Raw genomic sequence first — 13,310 nt, forward strand, 5'->3', positions numbered from 1 at the left:
ATTCCCTCACTCTACTCAGCTAAGGTTCAGAAAGCCTAGTTTTCTTGGTGATATATCCATATAGATGTTTATTTAGTATTCATGTATACATAAATATTATATATACATATTGTATATAGATGCTGCATTTTTTATTTCTTCATCCTCTAAGCAAATAAACTATCCCTTATGTGTCCACCAGGAGGCGCCGGGGGCAGCGAAAAACCTGCGGTACCTTCACGGTTGTAGAGGTGGAGATGGATGATGCAGCGATGGAACCCGGCTTCCTTTTTTAAGAATCAGTGAGAGCGAAGGGAACAGAGCTGCTTTATTTTAGGGAGAGTTTGTCGCACTCCCCCTCCTGCGTGTAGGTAGTGTCTGGGGTGTTTGCACCCTGCTTGCGGACCCCATGGAGAGGCGCAGGCGGCGGCAGCTGGGGCTCCTTTCGTGGCTGCAGCCCGCAGTAACCCGACCCCGCCAGTGCAGAGACTGAAGAGGCTCGGGAGAGAGCGGAGCTTCGAACAAAAGCCCTCAGCGCGGGGCCGGAGCCCGGGACGTGGGGTGAGTGAACCGATCTGGGAACCCAAAGCGGCAGGCACTGGCGCGGCTGGGCTCGCTGCGCTGAAGGAGCCCAGCCCGCGGAGATGCGGTGGGAGAACTGGTGGGCATCAGGGGGCGGGTGTTCTAGCCCAGACGAGTGGAGGAAACCTTTAGCACATTAGACTTGGAGGAGATTGGGTGCATGTGGGAGGCTGCAGGCGCGTTCGGCATCTCCTGTAAACACCCGGTGGGGGCTGGGGGTGGAGGGGGCGGGCAGAGCTCCTAGCAAGCCCTGCCCAAAAGACACGAGCAAGAAACCATCACCCTCCTGCAAGGGTCTTTGGGGATTTCTTTCAGTCCTTCCATCACCCGGGGGGCCCGCGCACGGATCTCCTTTGGCAGTGGAAATCAAATGTAAACTTCTTCCCGAGGCAAATGGGGTCCTTGCAGCAATGCACTTTGGGATGAACAGGCCTCTTCCTTTTTTGTTCCTGCAAAGCTGCATCCCCGCAGCCCGCCTAAGCTACAAACAAATACACTAATCCGCCCGGGAATCCTCTCCGCCTCCCCCGATGGCTGCTGCCCGCACTAGTATCTTTTCATTTTAACTTGCAGTAGAATGGGGGTGCATCTAGAGGGCTAGATGCCCAGGGGGGCTAACCACAGGACTCGCATTCCGGGGCCGAGGGAGATTGAGGCTGCTCTGAGGACCAGTTCCCTCCCCCGCCCCCCAGCCTGGATTTTCAGGGCATCGGTTTTACGATTTACGTTCCACCAGGCCTCTGAGCCTAATCTGAAATCGGATTAAGTTAGGAGGGGTGAATATGGATGAGGAGGGGAAAACAGTTCTCAGCTGTATTCCTCTATGTCCCTCCTTGTCATTCGCAGAGACTTCAACAAAGGACGAGGCTCAGCCATGGTGGACCCAGTGCCTGAAGAGGAGAAGGAGGGAGCCGAGCCCGGAGGCTCGGAAGGGGACGGGGCCACCGCGTCTGTGCCCCCTGACGCCCAGCAGCCCGCAGCTTCCTCTGCCTCGGCCTCCGCGGCGGTGCCGCACAAGGCAGAAGTCCCTGGCTCAGCAGAAGGAGGACGACGGGAGCAGTCCCCGATGCTGCACCTCGACCTCTTCAACTTCGACTGTCCCGAGGCTGAGGGCAGCCGCTACGTGCTGACCAGCCCCCGCTCGCTAGAGGCCTGCGCCCGCTGTGCTGTCAAGCCCGTGGAGCTGCTGCCACGGGCCTTGGCTGACCTAGTGCGCGAGGCCCCTGGCCGCTCCATGCGGGTGGCCACTGGCCTGTACGAGGCGTACGAGGCGGAGCGGCGCTCCAAATTACAGCAGTGCCGGGCCGAGCGCGAGCGAATCGTACGCGAAGAGAAGCGGCGCCTCTTCACGCCGTTGGGCCCCGCGGCTGCAGCCGCGGCCGCGGCCTCAGCATCAGCCCCAGCTCAGAGCGCGGGTAGCAGCAGCAGTTGCAGCAGCACCAGCCTCCCCGCGTCACCCGCACCGCGTGCCGCCCGCAAGGCCTCTCCCAGTCCTTCCTCTGTTCGGACCCAACCTCCTCCCGCAGGTTCTCAGACAGGAAGAAAGAGCCACTCGCTGGATTCTCTGTCCCGCCGGCGTGACGGTGCTCTCAGCTCCGAGTCCGGTGCATCGTCGTCCTCCTACAGCGGGGAGAGCCTTCGAGAACTTCGCTGGCCGCCCCGGGCCTCAGCCAGGAACAGCTGCCCGGCAGGGTCAGCGTCCTCTGTCTCCAACCCTTTGGGCCGTCCTTCGGCGCTTACCCTGGTTCCACTTACAGGCCGAAGCTTCAGCCTTGGCGACCTGAGCCACTCTCCGCAGACTGCTCAGCACGTGGAGCGCATCGTACGCCAAGTGCGCGCCGAGCGAGGCCTGCGCGGGGTGCCAGAACGGGACCGGAAGATCGCTGCGCTCATGCTGGCGCGGCACCAAGAGGAGCGCCTGTTGCTGGAGCAGCGCGCCGCAGCCCACGGCCAGTGGGAGCAGCAGCGCGTGCGTGCCGAGCAGCGGCGGGAGCGGGAGGAGCGCGAGAAGCAGCGCGCCCTAGAGCAAGGCCGCCGGGCCTGGGCTGCGCAGGTGGAGGAGCGACGCGGCCGCCGGGGCCGCGAGGAGCGTGAGGCAGCTCGACGGCGACAACAGCAGTGCGAACGCAGCGAGGAACGACGGCGGGAGCTGGCCGAGCGCCAGGGCCTACTGCGGCGGGAGCGGGTGGAGCGCGCCGCTCGGGAGGACCGGCTGCGTAAGCTGCAGCAGGAACAGAACCTGAAGCAGCGGGAAGAGGGCCTGCAGGAAGGGCGCGAGCGGGCTGAACAGGTCCGCAGGGAGCGCGCCCAGCGAGCAGCCCGCGCCAAGCAGCGGCAGGAGGGCCAGCTGCAGCGCGAGAAGCGGGAGTTGAGTCGTGCAGAACGAGCGCGACACGAGGCGTTGTTGCGGGGTCGAGCCCGGCAGCAGCATGAAGATCGAGAGGGCCTGCGGAGCTCCCTGGAGGCCAGCTTGGGCCGCGCGCAGGAAAACTATGAGCAATTGGTGGAACAGCGTACCCGGGAGCTGAGGGAGAGGGCCCGGAAGGAGGAGTTGCAAAGCCGGCGAGCCAAGGAAGCCGCAGAACGCAAAGAGCGGGAACATCAGGCTCACCTGGAGGCCCTGGCTAGGGCCGGGGAACGACGGCTGCAGCACGCCGCGCAGGTGGCCGAAGAGGCAGTGCAGCAAAAGGCCCGGCGCGTGGGCCAGACCCGGTTGGAGAAAGAACGGGCCCAGCGCGCTAACAAGGAGAAGGTAGAGAGAGACGAAGACTGCCGCCGGAGGGAGCTGCTCCAAGCAATTGGGCGGAAGCTGGAGCGCAGCGAGCAGCTGACGCGGGAACGACGAAGTGCGCTGGAAAGTGCTCGCTCCACAGCCCGCGCCTCCTTCCACGTGCGTGAGAAGGTGCGAGAGGAAACCAACACACGCTCCTTCGACCGAATGGTGCGGGAGGCCCAACTACACGCCAGCCTCGACCGCAAATGATTGCTGCGCTGCGCTGGCCAGACTGGCACAGAATCCCAGGGCGGAACTCCAGGGCCAGCACCATGAACTCCCTAGGCTTCTGGCCAACGAAGCAATGAAAGGACAGACATGGAACTTTTCATTCTGCACTGTTTTTTAAAAAAATTTACTTCGTTTGGAGATGCCGTGGCACAGTCTTTGCCTACATCCACCCTTGCCAAACCTCTCTATGTCTTTTGGGTTGGAATAGAGTGTAGCTGCGTAGGAAGCTCTTCACCCCTCAAGAGCATGGAGGGGGACACCCCTTCAATCGCAGTTGCCCAAGGCATCTTTCTAATACTGGTGTCTGAGAAGGCTTTCAGTTGCACCAGCTGAGGGGCATCAGGATTACCTCCGTCTTTCAAAATATGGCACATTGCACAAAGCTTGGAGGCCTGCCAGAAAAGCACAGCACTTCCAAGGTGTCAGGCCATGCACAAAGTGAACCAGAAAATCATTGGTGTTTTGTATGCTTGACTATCAATCCGTCACCAGAGCAAATTGTATTATTAGCTCTGATACTTTTTCAGTTGAGTCCCTTAGGTTTTCTAGTTAGACAATCATCCACAGATAATGATCAATTTGTCTCTTTCTCATTCTCCCAAGGGGCACAGAAATGGATTGGTTTGGTGATGCTGTTAAGCTTTAATGGAAATCCTGGGCCCAGGAGGTGGTGGTTTCCTCAGGCAACACTGTCTACCCATGAAGCTCCTTGCAGGATGGTTTGGGGTGGGCAGTGGTGTTTGATGCTCACCTCCCAGTGTGAAGCCCATGCCTGGCAGACAGCAGCCATGCCTTAAGCAGAGCTACCTTATGTGCCTGCCCAGGCCGTTCTTGCCTAAATCTTCAGCCCTGGATGCAGTCTCAAGGGCCCCAGAGTTTGGAGTTAGGGATTCCCTCTGTGAAGGAATCAGCTCCACCACTCTGAAGACAATTATGGTATCCTTGGCTGCTGTCCTGTGGTGGCTGAAGAGCTAGACTTGTCTCTGTTGAAAGTTGTGCTCACTATTGTTGGTAGAGTCTCACCCCCTCCCTTCCCAGGAAAAAAGAGAGTCTCTCCCTTAAATTTCTGGTACCTTCTCAAGTATGACTGAAAGTATTTAATTTATCTCTTGGTGCCTCACCTTTCCTAACTGCCAGATGGGGCCATCAGAACTCTTCTGGTACCTCATGGTCTCCTGGATCCAAAGCTCGGCTTCAGTATTATTTGTTGGACATCTTTGTGCCTTTCTTGACCTGGAGTTGGGAGGCAGGAGGACTGCTGTGAGCCTAGTTTGTTTCTGGGAATATGGATTCCTGGCATTGGAAGGGGCAGTACATCATGGACAGATGGTCTTTTAGCCTCTAGCAGGAAGTACTTGCAATACCAGGCCACACCCTGGTCCAAAAGGCTCAGTTATCACCAGGCAATTTTAACCCTCAGAGCGCTTTCCTTCCATGAAGCTGAAATTGCCCCTGCTATATCCATCCATTGACTCTGCCTTCATCAGGGAAGGTGGGAAGTAAAACATTACTTTTTACATTAACTCAAGGTCAGGAAATAAAGAAATTACCAAAAAAGAAGAAGGAATCAGGGTAGAGAACTATTACATTAGACATTTTCATGCATATTCTGCTGGGCAGAACTGACCCTAAAATGGCTGGTTACATATGCACTCACTCACACGTACTTTGCCAACCCACCACCCCACTCCATTACATGCTAACAAATACAAGAGTATCGTATTATGTGGAAGGAAACAGTGGTTAGGTGTTTCAATTGAGACGGTGATGCCAGGAAAGGAGCTGTGTGCCGAGGTTTAGTTCTTGAATGGATGAATTTTTCCCTTAAAATTTCTCCTTGTTGGTTACCAGGTTGTTAGTGAATTGTAATCATTGGTATTGTCTGTGAGTCAGATATTTAACTAAAAAGTTAATGTGATTCTGGTTCCTACCTTGTGGTTCTTGAGTTGCTAAAGGTTTTCTGAAACCTTCATAGAAAGTGTGGAACTTTGAAGTGGCCTCAAAACCACTTACTTTAGTGTATGTGCTTTCATATAAGGGGACAATCTGGTTTTGTTTTGTTTTTTTGACAAGTTACTAATGTACATGGGTGATCCTACCTGGTTCTGAGCCCAGTTTGTTTTCTGACTTACTGAGTGACTTCAGGTAGATCACCTTTCTTTCTATGTCTTGGTTCCCTCATCTGCAGAATGGGGATCATGATTCCTTCCCTCCCTTTCACACAAGCACTGTGAGGATGAATCAGAATCCACATGACCTTCACAGTTCTATCACTCTAGAACTGCAGGCACAATTGCTATAAACAGTAAGGGTCATGTGACCATAATATAATTAGAGTATAATGTGCAACTGTGACCTATTATAGAAGGAATGGCCTTGGAAGGCACATTGCAGATGATAGTGTCACATATGGTGTGAAGGCTCAGGCCCAAATGTCACCATGAGAGATTTGTGCCGGACACGGTGGTGCACACCTGTAATCCCAGTGATTCAGAGGCTGAGGCAGGAGGATCGAATGTTTGAGACCAGCCTCAGCAACTTAGGCTCTAAGAAACTTAGTGAGACCCTGTCTCAAAAAGGGCTGGGGATGTGGCTCAGTGGTTAAGCACCCCTGGGTTCAATTATCAGTATTAAAAAGGGGGGGGGGGAGATTTGCACTAAGAATCACCGTTAAAGACAAAAAGCCCCTTTGAATTCTTAAAAAAAAAATTCATATAGCTAAGTAAAATTCAAGCAAAATTAGAAGCCAAACCTAGTGGCAATATGGAACGGTCTCTCCAAATTCCAGACCATTCACTAAAATATAGACCCACCTCTGTTTTCTAGGGAAATGTTCATGGTACTTTCTAAAGAGGAACGGTTTTTAGAATCTGTTGGGCCTTTAATTTATATTCTTTTCTTTGAAATGATGCCAGAGAGAAAAGATTGTTTCGTATTCTAAAATATGGCAAGAGAACATGGGAGGGGCCATGGATGGTGGGTAGGAAACAGCCCCCTGATGTGTATTCTACGGGGCAGTACAGGATTCTCACAAGTCTCCAGAACTGGGCAGAAAGAGCCATGCTGGAAGTTTTCTTATTATCCAAGGGATTGCAGCCTGGAAGTGGCCACAGACCTTCACATTTACCTTGTTCAAAAAAGAGAGAATGTGAAGGAGTTGGGGGGTGGGGGGAGGAGTGGAAAGGGTTGGAAGAAGCTTTAGTTTGGTTGGTTACCAGGGAAACAGGACAAAACCATTTAAGATGAAATCATTGGTGAAATTAGTCCAATGTCCTTCTCATGCAGTGACCAATGCCCATACCACAACTGGACAGGAAAATGGAAAATTCCTTGTAAGCACAGAGATCCTGGGCTTTCAACAGGGCAGCAAGGAGGATTTGCCAACAGCGAAGAAGAGTCTGTGGGGTGGTGAAGATAGGTGAATTTCTTAGTCCCTTTTGTGTTGCTAAAACAAGATAACCGGGGCTGGGTAATTTGTAAATAAAGGGTTTATTTAGCTCACAGATGTGGAGGTACCAGCATCTGGCTTCTGGTGAGGACTTGGTGGAGAAGGACATTCCATGGTAGAGGCTCATGAGAGAGGTCACATGGCAAGACAAGAAGCAGGAAACTGGGGAGGAGCCAGATGTGGGTATTTTGGAAAGGTATATGAATGATTCTACCTGACCCTTAACCCAGTTTGTTTTCTGACTTATTATGTAATTTTGGGTAAATCACTTTCTATGCCTTGGTTTTCCCTACCTACAGAATGGGGATCATGAGTCCTCCCCTCCCAGTCCATTCCTACAAGACCCAATGCATTCTGCAAGACCAGCACTAGTTCATTCATGAGGGCGGAGTCCTGATGACTGATTACTTTCCTTTAGGCCCCACCTCTTAAGGGCTCCTTCACCTCAGCATCATCACACTGGGGACCAAGGTTCCAACACACAAACTTGGGGGCAAACCTTACTCAAGCTGTAGCAATGAGGATTCAGTTTGGCTGGGTGCAGTGGCACACACCTGTAATCCCAGTGGCTCAGGAGGCTGAGGCAGGAGGATGGCGAGTTCAACGCCAGCCTCAGCAAAAACCAGGCACTAAGCAACTCAGTGAGACCCTGTCTCTCAATAAAATACAAAATAGGGCTGGGGATGTGGCTCAGTGGTCGAGTGACCCCGAGTTCAATCCTTGGTACAAAAAAAAGAAGAAGAATGCAGTTAGTGTCAGGTCATTCTGTAAAGTCTGCCTCTTAACTCCTCTCCTTTAAACACTGCCAGGCAAGTGTTCTACATCTCCAGCTCCTTTCTTTCCTTTTTTTTTTTTTTCCTGTAGTGCTGGAGATTGAACCTATCACACATGCTAGGAAGATGCTCTACCATTGAGCTACACCCCATCCCTTTTTATTTTTTATTTTTTGGTACTGAGGTTTGAACTCAGGGGTGCTTAACCACTGAGCAACACTCCCAGCCCCCCCCCCCTTTTAAACATTCATTTTTTAGATGTAGATGGACACAACACAATGCCTTTATTTTTATGTGGTGCTGAGGATCCAACCCGGGTCCCGCCGGTGCTAGGGGAGCGCTCTACCACAAGCCCAGCCCCTCCAAGCCCTTTTTAAAAATTTTTATTTTGACAGGGTCTTCCTAAGATGCTTAGGGCCTAAATTGTTGAGATTGGTCTTGGACTTGCGATCCTCCTGCCTTAGCTTCCTGAGTCTCTGGGATTACAGGCATGCACCACTACACCAAACTTTGTTTATTTTGTTTTAATTTATTTTGGTACCGGTACCCAGGCACTCAACCACTGAGCCACATCCCCAGCTCTATTTTGTATCTATTGAGAGACAGGGTCTCACTGAGTTGCTTAGTGCCTTGCTTTCACTGAGGCTGGCTTTGAACTTGTGATCCTCCTGCCTCAGCCTCCCAAGCCACTGGGATTACAGGTGTGTGCCACAGTGCCCAGCTTTATTTTTTAATTTTGAGACAGGGTCTCATTTAGCTGTCAGCCTGGGCTTCAAACTTGCCATCCTCCTGCCTAAGCCTCCAGAGTAGGTAGGATTAACAGGTGTGCGCCACTGCACCTGGCCAAGGCACTGCTCTTGATGCTGGTGAATAGAAACTTTCTGATCATTGACCCTGGTGATCATTTGTGTTGCAATGCCATGGCAGATGTCTGTTTCCCCATTGGGTTTACCACCCTCCCACCTGGTGTCCTTCCCACCTGGTGGCTATCAGGCAGACCTGATGGTCCCTTGAGGCACTCACTTCAAGCCCTTTCAGTCTCCTGGGGACAAGCCATCTGCCAATCAACCATGTCTAATCACTGTTGCTCTCTTTTCCTTCAGAGGAGCCTTGGTTAATCAGGTCAAATTTGTAATGTCATGTACTTAAACAGCTTTGAATTACAGTAGAGGGGGGGGGAAGGGAAAGTAAGTATTATCTGTCATGCCTTTTAGGGAAGAAGCACAAATAATGATTGTGGACCTAGAAAACAGCCTCAGGCCAGGCAGAGTCCCAATTCACCAAACAGGGTATTGCTCAGTCAACTGCTGCTCTTACCAAGAGAAAAAAGTCAGCATTTCAGAAGCATTTCCCATTGAAAAGTCCCAACAAATCAAAACATCCCACTTCTTAAGGCTTCTAAGTCATTGACGCTACACAGAGGTTGCTGTGTAGACCTGCTTGCACCCCGCCCCCTGCCGTGTGACTCCACCTCCACCCTGCCTGTCCTGGAGGAGCACAGGGAAACTTGGTGTTTCTTGGCCCAGCCTGGAAAGGAGCTTTCAGGGACCCAGCAGCAGACAACCCTTGATTCTACAAATGTTGTTTCAGCTTTTAATGTGGCACATTTGAATGTGAGTGTCTCCTGTGGCCTGAGTGTGACACCTAGTCACATTTTGGTTCTGTGTGTCTTTAGAGGAGAGCACCTCATTGACTCAGTCTGTGCTGTTTCATGGAGTTCTCTGGTGTCCTCTCTACATGTACCCCCTCTCTGCCCAACATCTCCCCAACAAGCCCCCCACTCTTCACTTCTATTCCTGATGCTGCTTTGGTTTCCAATAGGAATCCCAAATGGGGATGAGACAGAAGCTAGAATTAGTAGCAGGTATTAGAATATGGGATGGGGATGGTTTCCTTCTGAGGAACACAGAAAACATCATCCTTGGCAGGGTTAGTAGTTCTCCACATACGACACACAGTCATGTCCTTCATGAGCACCAAAACCTAGTCCCATTTAAATTAGCTGTCATTTTGAAGTGCTTATGTCTTACTTCCTCTCCACTGACACAGTATCAATAACACGTTTTTGCCTCAGATACTTGCACAGTTCACAGGACTATCAGAAAGACGATTCACATCTTCCATGTCTAAGCATGTATGTGCATGCCCACGTTCCTACCAACCCCAGCATCAGCATTTCATAGTCCTCTCACTCTTCCAGGGAAGGGTAAGCTCTGGAAAAACTGAGCTGCTCTTTGGTGGGGGTCCATTGATTCCATGTACCTCCAGCAGGCTGAAGGCTTCCACTGGAAGGCTGCATTAGGCCCAAGTCTAAACATGGTGTCTGCATGTCCCAAATCCATCACTGAGCCTCACAAGTGATAAAGGATTTTCACGTTGCCACTACACTTGACTTTCCCAGCATGTTCTCTCACTTAGTGTGAGAGATTGGCTGGGAAATGGGATTTAGGTACCCAAATGTTGACAATCTAGAACAGTAATTGTCCGTTGTGAGTGTGAAAACAGTAATTTTCGGTGTCACAGAATGACTGGCATTCATAAAGATCTGAAGATCCAGCTTATGTGGTCTTCACACCAAGGCAAGGAGATTGCCAAGGGAACAAGTGTCTTCATTTATTCTAGCAATTCTGTACTCTTGTACATGTCCCTTTGTCATCTATAAAATTAAGACATCTATAAAATTAAGGGAGTTGTTAAATCAGTGAATGGTTAGAAAACAGTGGCACAGTCTCTGGCAACTAGCACTCAATTCATGGATACTATTATCTGACTAGGAAAGGTGGTAAAGAAAGGAATGGGGTAGTACTGGTGGACACCAGGCTTAGATGGTAGCCCTTCTGGGGTTGTGGGTATCCTTCCCTATGTGGCAACATTCCAAGGAAGGTGTAACATCTCAAGGAATGTTTGGGACCCCAAACATTCCAAGGAAGGTGCTTTGGAATAATGGTTCCCCTGGGAGTTGTCTGGGATGGTGGGGGTGGGAAAAAGATTACCTTGTTTACTAAATTACCTTGTTTGGCAATAAAGTTGACACCTGATAATAATTTTGGACATTTTGTTTTGACTTCTTAAATGATGACAAAAGTAGCTTTCTGCTACAATGTTTTTTTGTTGTTGTTTTGTTTTTAATAATTTCCATATCTCTCTAAGGTAAAAGAGGTTGTGCTTCTGTCCTGGTGATACTCAGATCCTGTGAGAGCACCCTTAGCAGTATCAAGTAGGAGAGAATCTGGGAGAACCACTGTTCTAAGGGGCTCTGGGGCTGCAGGATGTGGTGGCACCTAGCAGGGATTCTGGGATACACAGCCATCTCTGATATGGCCACATGGAATTAGAAAGTAGATCTGGGCCAAACCCAACCAGGGAGAGTGATAATGCACATCCCTGGTTGGGTTTGGCCCAGATCTACTTCCCAATGCACAGTGGGCCCACTGTAGGAGTAGATATTGGTGCAGGAAGAGAGAGGTGGATCCTGAGCAAATATCCCATCTCTTTTCCTGACTCCTGCCCTGCAGACATCTGCCTGGAGGTTAGTTTCAGGGCTGGGTTTGCAGAAGTCTCCTCATCCTGGATGTACATGGACACAGAGGTGCTCAACAGTAGGCTGGCCTGTGCTGGCTCCTGCTTGGCAGGGGGAAGTGAGGACAGAGAATGTGGGAAGTTGCTGAGTATATTCCTACCTTGTACCTTTCTTCTGCCCTTGGATACTCTGGAGGTAAACCCCAGAAGAACTCAGAGGCCTCCTGAGCCCTCAGAAAAATACTAGAGTAAGTGGAACGTGCCTACTAGGAGCATCTGCTTGTTCAAAAAGACTTGCAGGGTGAGCAAAATACACAGCAGAAGGGATCAATTTGCTAAGCCTGGGATTGAAGGGATGACAAGAGCTAATGTATACTGGGCCCTTGCACTGTTTGATAACTGTTTTAAGTCCTTAATTCTTATAAGGTGTCTATGAGGTAGGTACCATTATTCCCATTTGACAGATGATAAAATTGAGGCCCTGAGTTGAAAGCAATTGCCCAAGGTCACATAGCAAGTGCTGGGCAGAGCTGGCTTGGATCCAGTTAGTCTGACTAAATAGTACATGATTTTAACCAGTATGTTTTGTTGCTTCTTGGGAATCAATGGGAATGGGATTTTATAAAAGGGCCCTCCTGGAGTGTCCCGCCACCAGCCTTTTGAATCATGCCCATAAGGCCTATAGTGAGAGAACTCACCTCGTTTGGATCTGGTGGGTCCTGCTGGCACTGAGGGTAGATGGAAGTTTGTTCAGAGACAACAGACCTTATGCTCATTCTAAAGCTTAGCGCATCTTTGGATTGTGCTTGTTCTACAGCAGAGGTGCTCAAAGTATGGTACCTGGGCCAACAAGACTAGTATTGGATTTTCTGAGGGTGGAACCCTCAATCTTGGTTTTATCCAGTTTTTTCAGCTGATTCTGATTTCATTTAAGTTTGAAAACCACTGTTGTAGAACTGTGCTTTCTAATTCAGTAGTCATGAGCCACATGTGCCTAAATTTCATTAAATTTAAATAAAACTAAATATTCAATGGCACATGGTGTTTAGGAGTCACATGTGGGCTGGAGCCCACCATATTGGACAGCAAAAATCTAGAACATTCCCATCATCACAGAAAGTTCTATTAGGTAGCACTGCTCTAGAATTTTCTACTTCAGAGTATGGGCCACAGACCAACAGCATTGGCATCACCTGGGAAGAATGGGGAAGTGGGCAGGGAGAATAGAACAGTAGATTGGACAAAGGGGAATGAAGGAAGGGAGCAGAGAGAGAATTAGGAAAGACGGTGGAATGAATCTGGCATTTTCCTAGGTACATATATGAATATACCACAGTGAATCTCACCATCTTATACATCCACAAGAATGGATCCTATTAGAATAAAATATATTTCATTCCTGTATAATTATATCAAAATAGATTCTATATCATGTATAACTAAAAAAGAATCAATAATAGGAAAAAAGAGATGAAGAACTGGGTCTCCACCCCAGACCTTCTCAATCGAAGTGTTTTTTTATAACGCCCACAGCTGTTTTGAATTGCAAATTCAAATTTGAGAAGCACTGCTGCAGAAGGCAAGCCTAGTTCAAGTTCAGTTTGCCTACATGAGGTCCTCCTGCCTCACCCACCAGGGTCTCTGGGATTAGAGGCATGCACCCCCATGCCTGGCTCCTTCCTAGAAAATTTGTGTCATCTGGGGCTAGCCTTTAATTTTCTAAGCCACCAGATCATGATACTTTTTAGCTCAAAGAGAAGCTAGACATCATCCATCCACCTATCCATTTCAATGATATGAATAAGTCTCTTCCTGGCCATTGTGCTGGAAATTTCTACTCTAGACACCCAGGCATTCTGATCTTATCGGGCTGTTGCAAGTGCCCAGGACTTAGCTTCCAACTATCCCTAGCTATGTGATTTTCTGGAAGATTTCATCTTACAAATAATAATACTGGGGTTGTGGCTCAGTGGTAGAGTGCTTGCCTAGCATGTGTGAGGCACTG

The 13,310-nt window shown here is 49.9% G+C and overlaps 1 protein-coding gene across 1 annotated transcript; it reads left to right on the forward strand.

The window, feature by feature from the left end:
* Positions 1 to 222: 222 nt before the first annotated feature.
* On the forward strand, positions 223 to 10,762 carry Ccdc177 (coiled-coil domain containing 177). Its single transcript, XM_058584539.1, has 2 exons — positions 223 to 540; positions 1,408 to 10,762. The coding sequence occupies exon 2, from the start codon at positions 1,436 to 1,438 to the stop codon at positions 3,542 to 3,544; it is 2,109 nt and encodes a 702-aa protein (XP_058440522.1). The 5' UTR covers positions 223 to 540; positions 1,408 to 1,435; the 3' UTR covers positions 3,545 to 10,762.
* Positions 10,763 to 13,310: the final 2,548 nt, after the last annotated feature.

The sequence above is a fragment of the Marmota monax genome, unplaced genomic scaffold, assembly GCF_021218885.2.
Source record: "Marmota monax isolate L192 unplaced genomic scaffold, Marmota_monax_Labrador192_F-V1.1 WCK01_AAM20220418_F8-fsc00001, whole genome shotgun sequence".
NCBI lineage: Eukaryota > Metazoa > Chordata > Mammalia > Rodentia > Sciuridae > Marmota > Marmota monax.

Bases quoted from the DNA above. Each gene is read 5' to 3' on its own strand.
- Ccdc177 (XM_058584539.1), top strand. From the start codon at position 1,436: ATGGTGGACCCAGTGCCTGAAGAGGAGAAGGAGGGAGCCGAGCCCGGA.